Source organism: Anoplolepis gracilipes, chromosome 12 (assembly GCF_047496725.1).
Source record: "Anoplolepis gracilipes chromosome 12, ASM4749672v1, whole genome shotgun sequence".
Taxonomy (NCBI): Eukaryota; Metazoa; Arthropoda; class Insecta; order Hymenoptera; family Formicidae; genus Anoplolepis; species Anoplolepis gracilipes.
Genome location: NC_132981.1, coordinates 3,610,770 through 3,631,848, shown reverse-complemented (window position 1 = coordinate 3,631,848; position 21,079 = coordinate 3,610,770). Strand labels below are relative to the sequence as shown.

The window sequence follows — 21,079 nt, the reverse complement described above, 5'->3', positions numbered from 1 at the left end:
ACTTGTGTGCGACAAAATCTACTATCATTTTTACCGCGAGCAATAATAACGTTTTGTTATCGTGAAGCAAACATTCGGCTTGTGAAATCGATATGAAACATTAATGATTATCATAGAACTGGTGATTTCAAGTACAATTACTGTCCAGGGCAGATAACTGATTTGCGAAATTTTCGTGCTACAGATAAGGAAAAGTGGATCACACATAGATCATGACGTGAGATTGTCTGCGAGAAGGCGCACGTAAGATTAATTTTCTCATATCGTCAGTATCGTACGCTAAACCTATGGAGATTGCAACATGTAGGAGAAAACGTTCCTTTTTTTCTCCTATTTTATCGCCAGGTTCCAGCTATTTTTATGCGATGTATAATATAATATATGCGTGAATAGCATACTCTGCATTAAAAGAGCACGAGAGAATAATTTAACAATTAATTATATCACACACAATCAAACTCTTTCTCTCTCTCTCTCTCTCTCTCTCTCTCTCTCATACCTGTAAATTAAAGATAAAAATTTATATTATATAAATAAATCCCTTGTCGATTATTTGAATTTAATTTTTGTTATTTTAATTTATTCGTTGAATTTAATTAGTATTAATTTTATTATTTTAATTTATTATTATTGTGTTATTTCATTAATGTTTTATTTATTATTTTATTATTTTAATTTATCATCAATTCGTGTTTTATTATTACTTCTCATTAAATCAGTTTTCAGTAAAAATCGAATATACGTAGATATGATTCGAGTCTACGGCTTGAGTGTTTCCCGAGTCGAGACCATGTTCAAGTACATTTATCGCAGGTCTTCAGCGCGTTCGCGTTCTAGCCACTTCGAGGGGATGCAAAGTTTACGCCGCCATCGCCATCGGCGGGCTCTATTTCGGTGAATGCACGCGGAAACGTAATCTCGGACATAAACATCGGGCGCGCTATCGCGTCTCTCGCATGTGACGCAAAGTGCGAATATAATCCAAAAGCCTACATACGTAGGTGCATATATATACTCGGGTCGAATCGTCTCGGAAATCATTATCCGTCGTTTTATCGAGCACGGACCATCTGCAGACGCGCGTTATCCGCGAGCTAACGTATGCGCTCTGCTTTTATCGAGGATGCCTACGTATACGTTATACGTACTGGACGTTTCTATTATCATGGATGTGAATCGTCCTGTCCGTCTGTACGTTCCATCTTGATCACTTTATACGGACAAAAACTGATTTTTCTCGAGTCTCGATATCAAGCATAAGTTCAATGAATACACGACTTAAATTTCGCGCAAATGAGATTAGAACAGTTGTCTATATCTGAGATTCAGAAAATTTCTAATAGGAAAATTGAAAAATTTTATCTCCTTACCTCGAATTTAAATTTCAGATATACAGCTATTTCTTTTAATGTAATATTTCTTAATAACAGAGTTTTAATAAAATTAAATTCATTCATTTCTTAATAATTATATTATACATATATCTATAATTAATAATAAAATCTAAAGAATATTATAAATTATATATAATGTATTATATGTGTTATATGTACGTAATATATACAAAATTAATAATTAAAATCTAACATTATATAAAAATTATATATGTCAAATTTAATATTTTTTAATTTTTTTACAATTCAATATATATGTTTTATAGCCGCCTTTATATATGTTTTTAAAAGTGTCTCTGAAATTGATCCAGATAGCCAGTTCGCTCCTCTCTCTCTCTCTCTCTCTCTCTCTCTCTCTCTCTCTCTCTCTACGATGCGAGCAATATACATAATACCCTAAGGGACAAAGTATCCGCGCGGGTTTATGGCAATTCCATTTTTGCATCGCGTATTGCGTTACATTTATCTCCCCAAGTCCCGATAGAAATATTGGGAAATCGCACGTGATTTATCGCGACCATTATTATTTCGCATTTACCACTCTCTCGCGCTACAGATATCCGCGCGAGTTAACCGCGAAAAAAAAACCGAGAATTTATATCCGGCATTTTATTAAGGGGTTAATACGCGAAGCGGCGGCACTAGGTTCGACAATAAAGGAATATTACTTGGGTACCACGCCGGCCGTAATAATGCGTCGATCCGACATAATCTACGGAGCGTTTCAACGACCTTCTCGCGAACCATCCGTTATGCGTGCCCACGCAATGTACGCAACGATCGCGAAAAATAATCCGCGCGATCGAGTCGAGAGAACGACTTGGAGAAATCATAACGCCAGATTTCGTAGCAGATGCCTTTCGATCGGATCTGATTCGAGATCTTAAGTCGCGATCTTCTCTCGGTGAGATACTCGTTTACATCTACTCGTTGTCTTAATTCATGAACCTCGTTTCGCAAACGGTCACGTATATACATTCAGTGTATCACGAATACCTTCCCTCGAAGGCATTTTCAAAACTAAACGCATCAACGTCTGCACATTGCATTATGACTGTTTGTAATTCGAGAAAGCAACAAGCACCCGACGCGATATAGTATATCTCGTTTGACAGTTGACGTTTGACGTATGTAAAATATTATGTGTAAATTTTTATTTCGACAATTACGAGAATTATTCTGACATAGTAAAATAGAGAAGAATTAATGCAATTTATTTCATTAGAAAAAATAATAAACTATTATATTATTATTAGTAACATACTATTATTAGTATATAACATATTTGTTTAGATTTAACTGTAGTTTCAAAATATGTTGAAATACGAGAAAGTGATCGTAAAAAGTAGGACATCTTACTGTAAAGATATAAATATATTACTCTGTCCGAAATCGGAGATTAAAAAATAATTTAAAATCAAGACTTGTCTAAATCGAAATGCTCGACAGTCACATCTTTGTAAAGCTCTTTATATCCCGCTCGTAAAACTCCAGCGTAAGCGTGCATGAAAAATTCCGTATCACCTGTGGAAAATAATCCCATTAGATGTTTCTTCCCGACATATGCAAACACGCGACTCGGAAAAATCTCCTGTCATGAAGACACGTATAAGTGCACAAAGACACTCTCGCGCAAGGATTCGAGATCCCCCGTTAATCTCGTCGTTACTCGAACGGACACGCGATATCCTTTCGCATGAAAGTTTATCACCGTAATGTATTCGCGACTCGGTGTAAGAATCCGAAGTCAAGGTCGTGATTTCCGTTCCATCTTGGGCGCGAAGCGACACGACGGCGACAAATTGTCGCCGCGCACGGTCGAGTAATGAGAGAATATATATATATGTACACAACAGGAGGATTGTGATGTAAATTTCACGTACGTTAAAAAGCAACGAATCGAGCTTGACGTGCTGGCTAATTAAAACCCGCGATTCGGATCCGCGAGATTTTTTTTCAGTGTGCGCGATTTGAATAAACGCACGGTCGATTGTATGACCTGTGAGGTCACAAGCAGTTCCGGTCACTATTCTCACTAGATAGAGCCGGACAGTTCAATTTAAATTCTCGCATGAATTGACGCTATCGAATGTTATACGACATGTTCGAGCAAAGAGAATTCGATTAAACTCGGCTTAAATGTGGATGTAAAAGAGGGTAATAATTTATACGCACGAGATTGACTTTGTGTTTGAATTGTTTTTTTTTTTCTTTTTTTTTAATGAATCGTATGAATCGTGTAATCGTACAATAATTTAATACAAAAATGCCAAAAATATTTGTATTACATTGAAAAATGACATAGCGAAAACGAACAATAATAATAATGATGTCCATACTACTACGAGCTACTACGAGCAAACCTGTCATCGATCGGTCGTTCGTAGAATTCTCGCTGAGGACGTCTTATCCTAACTTTTTGAGCACGATGCAAGTGACTGATCCACTTAAAACTGTTTTAATCTTTAAAGGACTTGAATATTTTTTATGATCGAAAAAATTTTACGATAAAATATCTCTTTCAATTTTTATAATCGTGTAATATTAATTTTAACAGCTATAAAAAAAAGATAATTTATAAATTACAATTATTATAATTATTTGAAGAGGGATAACATTTTTATAAATTTACATCTCAAATCTAGCTTGTAAAAAAGAGAATCAAGTTTAAAGAAATTATATTGTCTATGAGCTAGAAGTAAAAAATCTGAGGAAGGATCGAGCCAACATGAGAATATGAGGTGTCCGAAGCAAATCCTCACGGTCGACATTCTTATTTCGTCAGCACGAGCTTCTCATTCGAGTGTATCTGACTACGATATTGAGAAGATTGAGCGAGGGGAGTCGCTAAGATTGGCCAGGAAGCGATCGGTTGAGCATAGGAAGGCGCCACGTACACGGTAGGTCCGCTCACGATCGGTACAGCTACTTCGAGTTTGGCGTTGCGATGAATCTGGGTCCTGCTTTGACTGGAGACGGCGGTGGCAACGACCGGAAGTGCTTCCTTGGCGATAGTCGGAACCACGGCCACCGGGGTCTTGATCGGCGTTTCGACGATCGCCAACGGCACCGCATCGAGTTTGATGGCATTCTTGGGATTGGAACCCTCTAATCCGAGACTCTTGTGCAGCTGGATCCGATTCTCATTGTAATCGGGAAGAGCGGGCAAGACCGGAAGCGGTCTGAGATTGATCGCTGGCTCCGGCGATGTCTTTGGCTGGCTCGCGTCCTTAACGAGCTTCTCCGGCCTCTCGACACGGAGATTGTCATGCACTTGGACACGACTCTGTTGGGAGATCGCCAGAGGCACTTGACTTGGAAGGATCACCGCCTCGTAAGCCGGTGCTGACAGGACTCCAATAGTCTCGACGGGTTGAATGGCCTTCAGACGAACGTTATTATGAACATCGACGCGGCTCTGAGAGGAAGTCGCCGCGCCGATCAATCTCGGAACCAGGATAGAATCCGAGAGTCCGTAAACAGGCGCTACGACGGTGTCACGATTAGTCCGACCCGCGTCGACCTTCTCCTCCTGCGCTGGAAGCTCAACTGGGGAACTGTGGGAACTCTTCAACGAGGCGTTTGCCGAGTTCTGATCTTCTTGAGAACTTGGATTCTCTTTCTGATCTTGATTATCGGTCGATGCCTCGAGGCTGCGCTTCCTGCGGCTCGTCGTGCGCCCCGCCTCCTCCTTCGCACTTTCCTGCAGGACGTTCCTGGCTAACAGGATCGGCGAGCCAGTCCCGACCGGTAGATTGCCGTCTACCGGTAGATTTGTCGCCGCGACGCGGAAGCCACCCTCGTCGGCGACGTAGAAGACGGATTGCAGGATACCGTTCGCGTCTATGTAGCTGTAGGAGCCGCGCGTGACCCCGTCGAGACCCCGGACTTCCTCCTTGGCGGACGGACCACCGGCGTAACTGTACGCGTGCACCCCGGCGTGCGTGTCCTGCGACTGATGGTACACCGGAAGCGGATCCGCCAGATAGGCATAGGGCAGCAGGGTCAGCTGCGCGCTTGTCGCCACGCCGAGGATCGCGAAAACTGGAATCTGCGAGAGAAGAACGAGTCTTATTCTCGCTGCAAAACGTAGAAACCATCGACGTTAAAAACGATGAAATATGTCGACCACATACTCTTTCCTAGTTTAATCTATTAAATATCTTTATATATATATATTTATTATTATTTAGCTTATTTATTATTTAAAATTCTGTTCAAACTCTTATAAATTAAAAAAAAAACGGCTCTTATAATTAAGACAAATTATCTGTGAAATTACTATAAATAATTTTTAATGTATATTTATTTAATATATTTTTAATACATATAATATATATATATATATATATATATATATATATATATATATATATTCTTAATCTTCAGAAAAAATGCAATTTTTTCCGAGTAAAATTGTAAAACAATATATTTTTTTTTATTCCGTCTATATCAACGAGTTTATTATTGCACTCGTCGACAAGAACTCGGATATTTTTCTGATCATCTCGGTGATTAAAGCAACGACACCTCGACCGTAATTCCCGCGAGCGATATGCCGTTAATCGATATTCAGAGAACCGCGGCAGAAGGGGCAACAATACGTGCGATATTCGTTGTACGCACGTTCGTACGCTCCGCTTGGTGGAAAGTTCGGTCGGGTGCGCTTTATCCGGGGCGCACGCGAGAACAATGCGAATGCACCTCGTCCTCGGGACGAGCTCATCTCGAATGCGATCCGTCGCAGTAGATTTATTTGCACGACTACCTGGTCGTGCGTTTTCGCCTTTTCAAGAGGCGCGAGAATTGCATCGGGGATTTTAGAGAGTATCTCTTCGGGAGAGATGAGAACAGAACAGACGCTCTTCTTGCTACGGACAGCCAGCAAAATGTTCGACGAACTTTATATCGGGAAACGTACAGGGGCAACACGTGGGGGATTGGGGAGAGGGGTTAGCTTATATACTTGCATGAGCCTCTCGGGAGATCCAGCCTCTCTTTACGATCCAATAAGGCCTGAAGAAGTGACGACAGACGCCGGCGGAGAAAAGAGCACGGTCGGCCCTTTATGCGTCAAGCAGCGTCAAAAAAATAGTCAACGACTACGATCTACATTTTCATTTTAAACCGGTTGAGGGGACGCGTCTTACGGATGGGTCTTACGATCGAGCGAGAACAAATTTTTCTGTCTGCGAAAATTTCTACCTACAATTTATTCGTAAATTTTAAAGGAAATTGAGAAAGATGAAGAAACAAATAATACCTGAAAATAAATAACAAAATGTAATGATTAAATCTTTCCTATGGTATAAAAAATAATATGTTGCATTAATAACTATCTCGCATATCATTATTAAATAATTATTAAGTAATTAAACAAAATGTTAAAACATTGACATTAAATAAAAATTGTTATTCCAATTAGGTAATAATGAAAAATTTCAGAAATCAAAACATTGTATATATTAATTTGCACACTTGAAAACAAAATACTTACACTATCTGTGTTCATTCAAATAAGCAACTTAGAATCGATTTCTTGGAAAGCGTTACGGTATGGTGTTCAAAGTACTCAATGATTTAAATCACTATAAATGTTAAATAAACAGCCGTAAAACAGTTGTAGCACGCTGATTCCTGCAAGATTGACTAGAAAAATTTTGTGTAGGAAAAAACAAGGGAGTTCTATTCAGTGTTGGATAAGAGTGTCATTTAGCGAGAAGGCTTGGCCGCCATAAAACGTGTACAGTGATCGCACTCTTGCGAACCGTGGATTTTACACATGTGCATGCATTTTTCAATGCTTTTATATCTCGACAAAAAGCAAGTAGCCCCCGGCAAGCACAACCCTTGCAAATAAATTGTATAAGGCTCGCTCACATATATTACTCTCGCGGACATTCACTATTTAACATCAACTGTAATAAAGACTCGCTTCGCTTCTAATATCGTACATAGTAGGTAAAACAAATTCTAATACGCCGTGATTTTACATATGAGACTTTCGCGCATATATAAATATAGATATAGAAGAATCGAAGAATCTAAATATTAATATAACAATGAATAACAATAGAACAAAAAATTAATTTCTATAACTAATTAAATTCTATTTAATTAAATAAAATTTAATTCGCGTTAAAAATTAATTTTTCCAGTCCACACGATGTATGTGAAACATCGTGTATCATAATTGATTATTTGCTTGACCGGTTTACTTTTCAGAGAAAAAAATGGAAATCAAGGAAGACAAAATATATAGCCCTTGAAAATTGAGTAAAGGACGTAAAGAAGACTTTAGGGACTGAAGGATTGCGCTTACCAGTGCCTGCATCGTGCTTGATGTGCTTCTGCCGACCTCCTTACTGGCTGAAGGACTGTCCGGGCTGTGCACCTTGCTTGCGATCTGGTTTTGACTTATATATGCGCCGCGAGCCGCGCGAGATGTTTTTGAACCAGGAACCTGGGAAATGTCGAAGGACAAGACTCGCCATCGAGACGGGATACGTCCCGGATCGCATCGGGCGATCCTCGGGTCCCCGCGAACGCCTCGTCGCCCATCCTGCCCATCGTCATTTCGAGTGCCTCGTAAAGGCGAGAAAAGTAATCGCACCGGATTTGATGCTTGTTTTTCTTCGCGGAATATGTACATTGTGTACATTAATATAGACTTACATTCTCAACATCTCTAAAATAAGTCAAACATTATATATTATTAAATAATTACTGTTATTTAAATTTTAAAATTATAAATATATATTGCATTAAAATTAGTTTTAAATTAAAGATAACATAAATATATATAAAAATAATTATTAAACTGAAAATATTTATGAATACAAAAATTACTATTAAAAAAAATTTATATATAATATTGTAAGCTTAAAAAAAAATTACGCGATTAAAAGTTTTAAAGCAAACTCTCCCTTAAAACAATCAATATTAAATTCTGAAATTAATTTAAATTCTTTTTAAATAAAATCTATTGACCTAATTCAATCAGAATTCTAATAGAAAATATAAAAATAATGGTTACAACGCATTTCTATAGTTTTGTATATCCATTGTTAGTATAGTTAAACAAATGTAATTTTTATCTATCTATTTATCATAGTTTATTCTTTTACTTTATTTATTTCTAAAAGAAACGCTTTGTAATCAGTCAAAAAAGCCGAAATTTATCTTGATAATACCAATCCATTAACAATAATGAACAATAAATATTTAATTCTTCGCGATAGACTTCTTAATAGGCTAATTATCGTCAGAACACGGGAGTCGAACGAAGCGAGAGGGGGAAAAACAATCGATTTACTCGAGGCCGTTCAATGATCCCAATCGCGTAGAATTTCTTCGGTCGTAACACGAACCCTTTTCTTTGGCTTGCACTAGAGACTACATTCGACCTCGGATCGTTTAATTTGCAACACTGTAATGCATTTTAATGAGATTCCTATGCGAGGCTCTTATTCCGATTACGTTAAATTCTTTAACTCATAATAATTAAAACAATGTAAAAGATCCGAAAGGAAAATGGTTTAAAAAACCGTGACATTTCTCTCTTAAAAGTTTGTATCTCGCCTGGAGAAATGCTTTTTCTAAGAAATCTTTTGAAAAGTGGTTTCATTATTTTACAGACGAGTAAATTTACATTCATATTATTAATATAACGTTACCATTATAAAACAATCAAAAAAATTACTACGACCGACATCAAGGCCGTCTGCTCTTGCCCGCGGTATAACGTCGTCTCGTTTTATAAATACGCGTATGTACTTGTTCTGTAATGAAATGAAGCTTGTTCTTTAAATTTAACGTGCGCGTTTAATAAAGCACATATTATTGAACCAAAATTCAATCATATAAATTTGTGAACAGGATCAAGTAACATGCCTTTAATTTTCTTGAAGATGCGCCAGGAGGAGGGGACTAGAGACTAGAGTCTCTTCTTATTGCTTCTTCTACTTCTATTAAAACACAGGCACATTCTACAAATTATGTATTTACATAAATATTGATTCTTGTCTTTTTTTTTCTCTGATGCTTGCACAATTATTCTGTTAATTACAAAACAATTATATAATGCAAAGTTATTATTTATAGTTAATTAATAAGGCACAAATGTCCTTAATATTAATTACTCGCAAGATTTTTATTTAAAAAATGTAGATTAATTTATGCGAATACCAAATAAGTAAAAAAAAATTTTAAACACACCCAAGATGCCTATTTGTAAATTAGTTTCTTCTAAAATATGGTTCCTCAACATAATAACGATTTATAAGTATAAGAAGAGTAAGCACGTCGATCTGCGGATTGCAAGACAATTGCCGACAATTTTTCCCTCGAGAGTAATTCGATCGGCCTTGATCACACTGGCCGCGACACGTTCGTGTTCAGGTTCAGAGCAAAATTGTTCGCCTGTCGCGGCTTCTTTATCCCTTTTTTCCTGCGAGCCGCAGACCGCAGACGTCCAGGAATCCTTCCCCTGGCACAATAACATCACACGACCCTCGTCCTTGGCGGTGCTGGCAATTGCGATGACCCGGACTCGCGAGCGCATACCTCTAACGAGTATTATAATGACATAAAGGGTTGGCGCGGGAGATCAACCTGTTCACCGCACGACGCGAGTGTAAACTCGAGATCTCGCGAATATTTGCATATCCGGTTTCTCTGAAAGCAACACGGGTATGGAATTTTAAATGCGATCGACAAATCGTAATTACGTAGATTACGCGACATAGATACGAATTACAATACTTATTATGATACCAATAATTGGGTATAATTAGTTGTGACGTCATTAATTAGTCGTGACAATCGATATTTTTATCAGATATTGATATCGTTATAACAATCTGTATTTTACAATGCAAATAATTGATTTCGGAAAGAAGTGTTAATTAAACTTTTAAATCTAATATCTGTCAATCTAATATATGCAAAAATATTATGTTATCTAATAATATTAATTTAAAAATCGATATGCACATAAATCACTAATATATGTCGTAAAATATTTATACACGATCTCAATAATATTGTAGAAGATAATATACAAGAAAATAAGTTTTTCAGGAAAATATATGAGGATTTTTAATTTAATAAATATTCTATTTATCATCATTAATTTTAAAAATCACATAAAAAGAGAAAAACGTTCTGCAGAAATTTGGCAAATATCACTTTTAATTTCGAGAGTGTGCTAAAATTTTTAAATTAGAAAAAAAAAAAAAATCGTTTATAATTTAATCACGTTAATTCTGTTTTCGTGTTCAGTTTCTCTTTAAAGAGAATGGAATTTTAATGAGAATTTTCTCGCAAACTTTGAGGAAATTTCTCATTCTTCTGATCTCATCGGCGGTATCACAATGAAAAGTTAGAATATAAGAAAACGTAGGCGGATAATAGCATCCGCAGAATATCGCTTTCGATCTCAGCGTGGTATTTCAAGGGTTTTTTGTCATGTCACACTAGTGCACAAACGCGATATAAATAGAAACGTTACGATAAGTAGAAAATATAACTTCCATAACACGATGCGCGGTCAGTTACCTCCGTGTTATTCTGAATTTTAAACAGCACGTGCAAGTCTTTAATTCATGCCCGTGTTCCACGTGTGCGTATATACACGTGCTAATTTAGAGTGAATTTTTAATCTCAAATTCCTTGAAGGAGAACACGATCAATACTCGATTTAAACCGAGAATTTAACGACCCGGATGTAACCTTTGGAGAATATGTTCCATGCAGAACTCTCACATTTATCGACAATTCCTAAGCATCCGGCGCTTCCTCATTCTTCCCACCGTAAGGTACCGTTTCGCGGACAAATCCGACGACCAAGACGCGCCTTTTCGAGCGAGTCCACCAGCGACGAGGTAACGGCGGGCCGTGACCTTTCAGATGGTTCTGCTCGCTTCCGGTCATCGTCCGCGCCAGCGGCCGCGAGGAGACTGTCCGAGGAGGCTGGAACGTGGGCGCAATATCTCGGGATATCTCGTTCGGGCACTCGCACGGGGACACGACGGTAATCTTTGTGTTCGCAAGATTCGTCGTCTATTTGCTTCTTCACCATTAGGTGCTACCAGCGGCATCATCAGCAGCAGCAACACGTGGGAGAGGGACGTCACCGTAGGCGAGAATAGCCGCGAAAGCGTGGATAATCAAAGAATAGGCTCCCGCGTGTCGTGATGTGAACGCCGAAGGCCAGGAAGACGAAGAGCGGCGCGGTGATGAAAAGAAAAATGCGATGAGAGAGGATAAAGGGAGAAGAGATCGCGCGGGGAAACCGGGACGGGAAGAGGGAAACGGAATACGAGAGACGATAATGGTCGGACCGTGAACACGGTCGGCAGAAACATTCGATTACTCGCGGCTCGCTCACGCTGCTCTCCTCGCGTATCGTAGGTCAAGGCACCTCTTATTTCCTTAACCCTTCGCGGCTCGATGTGACTTCAAAGTAATGCACCGACCGCACGCTTTTTCCTTTTCTCTATCTCTCTCTATTTCTCTCGTTATCTTTTTCTATCGTAACAATGTGCAAGAACTTATCGCGTTCTGCGATTGCAAAATTATGATGACGATATCATAACGCTATTTCTTACGTGTTAAAGATAATTACATATATTGTCGAAATATCAAATTGATATCAAAGATAAATTTGTATATGATTTTATATAATATTATAATTTATATAATTATTTTTAAAATTCTATATAAAAAATATATATGTGCACGCGCATTTCATTTAAAGAATATTCCTCATCAAAAACATAGATTTTTTTTTTGACAATTTTACAATGCAATTTTCTTCGCAAGCTTCAAGGGACAATAAAAAGACTTTTGCACAAGTTATTTCAAATTAGTTACATAAACTATAATTAAAAAGGGAGATTTAATTACTATCCTCTCTATCTTTCTGAAGCTTAAATTGATATATATATCGTTATCAGTAAAAGATTATTTCAGATTTTAACAAGGAATACCTTATAATGATCAAATTCATTGAACATTCGTCATCTCAAATTATTATATTTCTATCCTTATCATCCTACCGTTGAGGCAAAATCTTGATGATTTATCGTTCATCGCATTACAATATCGGATATCAACGATATCTTTTGCATGCGCGAAGAGAAATCATCAAGCCGCCGTCATCGTTTCTTCCTCTTCCTTTTGTAGATCCTGGCGGATCGACAGCGAATGTTTGGAGTTATATCTCGACGGAACGACTTAAGAATTCCAACAAGATGCATGCGTCCGCGGACAGTAAAATCCTCTCCCTTCTCCCCTTCTTCCCCTCTCACGGAAAAATCGCCGCTGATGGAAGGCCCGTACGCGAAGGACCACCTCCCACGCAACTCGTCGCATCGTCCGCCGCGAGATCCAGTCACATAATAGCGCAGGTCGCTTTACGTCGTAAACAACATAAACATAATGCAGTCGAGCCACGAATGAGCCACACCCGGCGTACATACGCACTCACACACGCAATACGCACCTATGCACGAGTTATATTCGCATACGTAACATATCGTCGAGCAGGGACTCGGCGCAAGATTATCTACGCGACGTGACATCGCTCTTTGCAGTGATCGAAAAATGTTGGCGGATAAAGTAGATAAATGAATGCTCACACACTTGATAAATTTTATAAGTCGCTAAGTGGGCCTTTATCGTGTATATTTAAATTAAAACGGTTGTACAACCAAAAGGCGTGTACTAGAGGCTCGATTTGTTGTGACTGATGAACCGGTTCACCAGTTGTAAAGTGCGCTAAACGATAAACGATTCTTGCTTTTTTCCGATTGCAGATTTTTCTTATAATTATACAACACTCGTGCATATTGAAGGCACTAAAAATATATATACATATGTATATAATATATGTATACATATTATATTTATATACATTTTTATATATAAACATATATATATATATATATATATATATATATATATATATATATAGTACCATACTTTTGAAGAAATAAAATGTGTGAAAAATAAAATAAAGTATATATATATATATATATTTAATACCTTAAAATCAATTATATATCCTCGGGTTCAACTGTTATGTATAAAATTTTTCCTTTTCTTATAATTTGTAATTTTATCGTTCCTGGTTGTTCTAAAATTTTATAAATATTACTAGAATCTACCACAGGTTCACCATTGGCATGGGTCACTATATCTCCAGGCTGCAATCCAGCACTGCAATAATAAAATATTTATATTTTTCAATGTTATCACATTTATATATATATATATATATATTCCATGTTGCACAATATATTGGTGAAATTTTTTCAATATTATTATTCTAATTAAATGTTTTAATTTATAGTTTTGATAAATTTACTCAAATATTGTCTTATTATCTTCTTTCCTAGTTTTATTATTTATTATATCTATTATCTAATTTTTAAGTTCATAAAAAAACAATTTTAGTAACTCTTGTCACTTTTATATTATTATGTGATATATATTTTTTTTTAAATTCGATTTTTAAGTTAATTAATAAATTCTTACATTTAAGACGATATAAATGCTTTTTTTACTTACTTATGAGCTGGAGAGCCAAGCATTACTTTCCACACAAGGACTCCATGCCTGACATGCATGTACTCATTAAATTGTTGCATCTCAAGTAAGGTGTCTGGCATTAAAGTTTGCATTGTGATGCCCATATATCTTCTTCTAGGTGCTTCTTGAAACGTTATGCCTGCAAAAATAATCTGTGATATTTTTCTTACATTGTACTGATGGAGTAAAAAAACACTTTGCATTACCTTTGTCTTTCTTACGTAATTCCACTTTTTTCAGGAATTCTTTTGCATAGTCTATAGGTATGGCAAATGAAATTCCAGATGTCACTTTCATTGCATTTATCCCTATTGCTTCCCCATTTAAATTCACTAATGGTCCACCTGAATTTCCAAACTAGAGAAAAATTCGATTTTATTAAAGATAAGAGACAATATTTTTTATGATAAAAATATTTGATAAAATGAAATAAATTATTATTTGGAACTAACAGTAATTGCTGCATCCGTTTGAATGTATCCCATACGTGGATTATGTAAACCAAGTTCTTGACTTGGTCTATTTACACTGCTTATTACTCCACTTGTTATAGTATTGCTAAGAGCTAATGGAGAACCAATAGCAACTACAAATTCTCCTGGTCTGATGTTGGCTGAGCAACCAAGCTTCATTACAGGCAGATTGGTCTATGCAATCAAAAGTGATACATAAATTAGTAATTGTAATAACACATATAAAAGCAAATTTATGAAATATAAAAAAAATTGTAATAATTATATATTATTACAATTTTTATATATTAAAAAATAATATATAAAAAATTATAATATACAATTACAATAATATATATATATATAAAATATAGTATATAAATTAACACACACAATATAGAATTATTAACATAATAGATTTATATAATAAACAAAATTTATATATCATCAGATATACCTTATTTATTCGCACAGTAGCAAGATCGCTTTGCAAATCAACATCTTCTATTATTCCAGTATATGTACTACCATCATAAAGCCGCACCTATATAAACAAAAATAAGAGACATGAAATAATTTGAAACACATGCAAACAAATCAGTACCTATAATCAATAATATAAATTTTATCAAATGACAATAATTCAATTAAAAATAATAATTAAATTAAAAATAAATTTAAGCAAAAGATTTTTAAAATTTTTATATATAAGACGCAGACAATTATTTGTTGTTACTTGTAACATATTTACAGGTTGCTTAGAAAGGACTCCCAAAGGACTCACATTTACCTTTACTGTTGTATTGGGCTTATTAACTACAACATGAGCATTTGTCAGAATTAAACCATCCTGACTAACGATGAATCCTGATCCATTACTAGTAGTAGCTGGTTTCCCAGTAAAGAAGTCTATCCTAGATTTCGCAAGAAAGAAAAAACAGCAATTAGTACATGTTTATCATAAATATATATAGTTTCTCACAATAATGTAATCGGTGTTCACGTATTTACCTTCTGTTGTCCTTGATCTCGATGTAAACAACGGATGGTGCTGATATCTCCACTACGTCCGCTATAAAATTGTACCTATCCCTGTTCTGATTACCATTGGACGGCGGCAATGAAACGGCATGAATGACGGGATAATTAGGGCCACCCATATTTTCGATTTTCCGCCACATGTCATCTTTCCAGTTATACAAGACATAGCCGAGACCTACCGCCGAGATGAGCGCGGTACAGGTTAAGAACAACTCTTTCGGTCTGCCGTCGAACACCCTTCGCCCCTGCTGATGATGCGAATGAAACTCCCGGATTCTCGCCGGATATCGCTCGGCGAGGACGATGGTCGCGAATCGCGACAGCTTCGAACTGTCTCTCGCCAGAAACGTCCACGGCAACCGTGCCAAGGCCATCCTTCAAATCCCGGCGCAAGCTGAGGTCGGCTGGCAAAAGTCGAAGATCTCGCTGAAATTCGAATGTATGCGATTGCGTTCGATGCCCATTTTCCATAATTTGATTTTCAATAAAAAATATCAATTCTCGATGCCATTGCATAAATGACTTGGAATGATTTTAAATCCTCGCGCCCGTGCGATTGTTCGGGAAACAAGCTGACTTTCGGGGTGGCTTTCGGTAAATTTCATGCAATTACCCTCGACTTTTCTAATCGATTAGTTGAAATTCAAATCTTCGATACGCTAAATTCATATAGAATATATATGAATTCATATAGAATATAAAAGAATATATAACATTATATAGAATATATAAAATATATTTTAAATATTCTTTTAATAAATTAAATTTTTATAAATTTTTGTTAAAATTCATCAAATTTGTGCTTGAGAAATTCTGTCGATCATTCATATTTTTAAAACTTTGTATTTAAAAATTCTGTTAAATATCAAAAGATATTTCCACTCATAAAATAGTATTCTAAACATTATGGAAATTCAACTATGCAAAAATCTAATATATAGTGCCATTTATTATTGCAAAAGTTATAGTTTATAACTTTCTTGATCAAATAAAGTTTAAATAAAAAAAATTATTTAATACTTATTATACATTAAAAAAATATACATATAAATTTACACTCATTTCTTTATTTTATTCATTCTTATTTTTCATTCTGGAAAATTTCTTTTTATTCTGTTTTAATTTTAAAACTTTCCTTCTACCAATGAAAACATTTTGTGTACCTACTTCTTTTGAACGTTCGATTTTATTTCTTTTAACTAAAGCTTTCTTTAATTCACTTTCTGCTTTGCGTTTCTCAACTCTATTATCTTTCTTTACATTTGCCTCATTGTCAGTGGAAAGTAAATTGAGACATTCTTTTCCAGTATGACCTAAATAATTTAATATATTATATATATTAGTAATTAATATAAATAATTCAAGTATTAACAAAAAAAGGGGAAAAGGAACAATGACTTTGTTCCAAAATTCAGTACTGAAAATCTATTCGTAACATAAACTATAAGTTTTTAGTACCGACAGTGAATTTTGCAACACAGCCAATTAAAAATATTACAATATACTGATACATACCTAATTCATTGCATTTAAAACATTTTCCTACAATATTTGGAACTTGACCACATGTATGTTTCTCTAACATACATCTTTGACATGTTTTACAATGCCTCCATGTAGGTTTCACACATCGCTTACATATTTTACAATGCTTATATGTACGACCATCCTTGGAAGTACATTCCTTGCATCTCTTGCAATGTTTGTTTTCAACAGACACCCACTTTTCACAATCTTTGCAAAATTTGTACCCATCAGACACAGGAAGCTCTAGTAACTTTAACGGTATATTTGTGAAAATTCTTACTGGGGAACCATGTTTTCTACCTTGTTTACCTGACACAAACAAAGGATGATTATCATAATCCACTTTATAATCAGACATTGCCAAGTCTTTCAAGCCACCATCTATCAATGGTGGATTGCTCTTTTCTCTCATTATATTTTCCATAAAATATGGAAACATAAACATAATCTTTAAAGAAAAATTATTGTTATTTAATTTTTTGTGCAGATCAAATATCGTTTTCATCGTGTAAGATATAGGTTCCAAACGACCCCCAAATGGTGGATCACATATTAAATAAGTATCCCTTCCTTCATTTTGAGTGATAAAATCTTTGAATATGTTGACAGCATCTTTATTAAAAAAGTGATGATTGAAAAGATTGTACCAACAATAATCCAGTGGGCCAAAAAAATTATGCTAGAATTATGAAAATTATTATGCTAATTAAAATAAATTATGACTTATTGTAATAATCTTTGTTTTCTATACTTACAAATCTTCCATCAAAGTCTAAGAGGAGAGAAGACACTTTGTCTCTATAATGTTCAGTTATATATTCATGTATTCTTGGTGTTCCAATACAAAGAATTTGCTTAGCTCCAAGTTTTAAAAGCATCTTTGTTATGTCCTCTGTAGATTTCATAGAAAATAAATATTGTGCTTCTTTCTTTGCATTATCTAAAGGTTTTAGAAGCTCTGTCGGATGATGCAATTGATGATCTGTTAAATTTTCTGTAATATTATGATCAATATGCTTATCTTTTTCAGAACTAAAAATTAATCTCTCGCAATTGTGGCAGTAATATCTCTGTGTTATGGATTTTACTTTGATTTCATTAAAACGTATATATAATTTTTGATGAGGATAATGTTGAATGAGTTTTTTTCTTTCCTGCTCCCATATATTTTTATGAGATTTGGATAATTCTTGTCCATATTCTAGATAGAAACTGCATAATTTTCTACTACGACAAGCAGAACATGCATAAAATTTCTTTAATTCACCATTAACATATGTACCAAATAGTAATGCTGGTCCTATAAAAGATTAATTTTTTTAGAAATATTATTTTTTTATATAAAAATTAATTTAATGACAATTACCATGAGGACATTGTGGATGATTTTGGAGATCTCCCCATATACATACTACTCCACGTGTATCAACCATTTTGTCATATCAATAATTTATTATATTTATTATATGTAGGTGAGTCCATATATATATATATACCGGTTTCTTTATGTATACCACCTTGTCTCGTTTTCATTTTATACTTTGCATGCTTTGCATTAAATCTGTTGTACCCGAGAGAAGCGTGAAAGGGACCAAGCCATTTTTCATATGACACTTTTTCCTTACAGTACGCTAGTGCCAACTAGATCCATTTTAGAACAGATGGAACTAGTCAGATTAATTTTTCAGTGCTATGGTAAAACCTGTGGGTAAAACAACCAGTTGGTTCATATCCGTGCTAAATATAATTTCAGAGTTATTGAAAAAAATTGAAATTATTATGCATAATATATATACGCGCACATAAAGAATTTTATTATTTAATACAATAAAAATTTCTAAGATACAAAATGTACGTACAATTAATTGTATTATATTAGAAGATTTCTATTTCTCACACATAATTATTATCATGACATAATTTTCGTTACATGTTTGTTCATTAATAAATATAAATATATGTAACAAGAAAATAGAATCGTTGTTGTTCGTACACTACAAGTCATAAGATTGTTTTATAGTTAAAGTACGTATTATGTTTCGTAATCGCATTTCACATAGACTTAAAAGCGCTTTAAAAGCGCGTGTTAAATGTATTAACTATAATAATAATATATATTTTAGTTAAGGAATTTTAAATATATTGACTAATAGTATTTTAGTTAAGGAATTTACGCATTTTGGAATCATTTGATGTACATACATATTTTAACGCGTTAAATTTTATTATGTAATTTATAGTGCGTATTTGTTACTGACGCGAGGAGAAAGAGAGAAAAGAGAGAGAGCATACTTCCCCTTTTCCTTGACGTCATGTGTGGCGTAGTAAGAGAGGGGGAGCGCCGCCTACGTGATCCGTGCCAGCCGCGAGTCATTCATTCCGAGTCCGGTGGCCGTAATGTCAATGTGCGCACGTGCTTTTACTCCGGCGCTGGCGCCGGCACGTGCGTCTCGCGTTCGGTCACCTCGAGGTCAAGCGCCGTAAACGCATTTCTCTCGCGACGATAATATATGATAATAATATTAAATAAAACTTAAGGTGTTAAAATACGTCTAAAAGAATTCCGAAATACATAAATAAAATTATAACATTCGACCTTGGTGACATATAGCGCGTTATCGTTTACATTCATCTCAGATTCTTCGCGATCGCGGTCGTGTTTCCGTTCATCCTGATTTTGATCACAAAATTGTTGTCGGGGATCGTATTTAATGCCGATTAAATGGGGTTATTTCAGCGTTGTTTTCCAGTGAAAAATGATTGATTAAAAAAGATGTCTTATTGATGTCGTTTATCGGCGTTTATTTGGCGTTTTTTCAATCATCATGTCTTACTGGGCAACAACGTTTACACACTTTAGTATCGCGGTTGATTGTGAGATGAATGTTAGCCGAGTACAAGACGTAGATTCGTGTATTATACATGAACGTGCAGTTAATATATTGAGCTAACGCTCGATGATTTTTTTAATTTATAACATATTATTTTATATATCTGTTTATTATTGTACGCATGGAATATAAAATTTGATGAGTTCATTAATAATTCTTTCTTGAATATTAATATTATTTTAAATTTAAACGCTGCTATAATTTGGATTTTATATATTTGTATGTTACAGAAATAACGTAACTTCAATGTCCACACTCCACTGTTGCACATCAGTGTCGGTGAGTGAAAAAAGTTTTTATTTTAAAGCAATGGATTTGTATAGAGATTTATTTTGTCGAATAGAGATGTGATCGTACATAAATCCGTTGTTTAACCCTCGGACAGCGGGTTAGCCGCGTGCATGACTCTAGTCAATTTTAAATCATAAAAAATTCTTTTTGCACATATTATATTCCAAGATAAAATTTTTATTGAATATTTAATTCATTATTTTTAAACTTTTGTTAAAATAGATATGTATCACTTGTATATAAAAATTGAAGAGAAAGAAGAAATATTTTTAAAATAAAAATGTATTTATTCCAATTTTATGCAATACATACATAAAATATACATATATTTACATATATATATATATATATATATATATATATATATATTTATATGAGTTTTATAAAACAGTTTTAAAAATACAGACCTTTAATCGCAATCCGCCGACAGAAGGTTTATGCATGCGAATATATTTTACATATATACTTTATTATTTGTGTTTTGTATTCGTATTTTGCGACTTTTGACGACTAAACGACGTACACGTGTCTAAAAAACGATCGTAATGAAAAAAATAATTTAAGTATACGGTTATATGGTTATTTATGTTATAAATTTAATAGAATATCAATACGAACTTTCGGTGCAACTAGAAAAATAGTATGGTTAATCGATGGTTTGGTTCTGGTCCCTTGTTTTAATAATATTTATTTTATTAAATTAGAATTACTGGAAATGTCCTCTATCTTTACCGCAAAATCTTACTCGATGAATGAAAGAAGCGTAAACTATGTAATAATAATAATTCTAAATCTTTATTATTTTGTTATGTACAGCGAGATCTATCAAGCTATCAATAACTCATCTATAATTATAATCAATACATACTCGATCTCACATGTGCATATT

At 34.8% G+C, this 21,079-nt stretch overlaps 2 protein-coding genes across 7 annotated transcripts; both read right to left on the bottom strand.

Annotated features, from left to right (window-relative positions):
* Window positions 1–3,775: 3,775 nt before the first annotated feature.
* On the bottom strand, window positions 3,776–8,108 carry LOC140672063 (uncharacterized). Its single transcript, XM_072903886.1, is given in 3 exon segments — window positions 3,776–5,445; window positions 7,717–7,794; window positions 7,796–8,108. Coding segments are annotated over 3 exon segments (1,476 nt in total). The 5' UTR covers window positions 7,916–8,108; the 3' UTR covers window positions 3,776–4,167.
* A 988-nt stretch (window positions 8,109–9,096) lies between these two features.
* Window positions 9,097–18,626, bottom strand: Htra2 (HTRA2-related serine protease). 6 transcript variants are annotated; one of them, XM_072903276.1, is made up of 9 exons: window positions 16,649–16,764; window positions 15,452–15,907; window positions 15,225–15,354; window positions 14,898–14,984; window positions 14,441–14,635; window positions 14,195–14,345; window positions 13,968–14,127; window positions 13,443–13,616; window positions 10,851–13,255 (listed from the first exon to the last, which is right to left on the bottom strand). In XM_072903276.1, exons 2-8 carry the CDS (start codon window positions 15,853–15,855, stop codon window positions 13,454–13,456), a joined length of 1,290 nt encoding a protein of 429 aa, XP_072759377.1. In that variant the 5' UTR covers window positions 15,856–15,907; window positions 16,649–16,764; the 3' UTR covers window positions 10,851–13,255; window positions 13,443–13,453. The 6 variants fall into 6 exon arrangements, with proteins under 6 accessions (XP_072759378.1, XP_072759377.1, XP_072759376.1 ...); XM_072903277.1 differs by lacking the exons at window positions 10,851–13,255; window positions 16,649–16,764 and adding an exon at window positions 9,097–10,070 and having other exon boundaries at window positions 15,452–16,083; XM_072903275.1 differs by lacking the exon at window positions 16,649–16,764 and having other exon boundaries at window positions 15,452–16,084.
* Window positions 18,627–21,079: the final 2,453 nt, after the last annotated feature.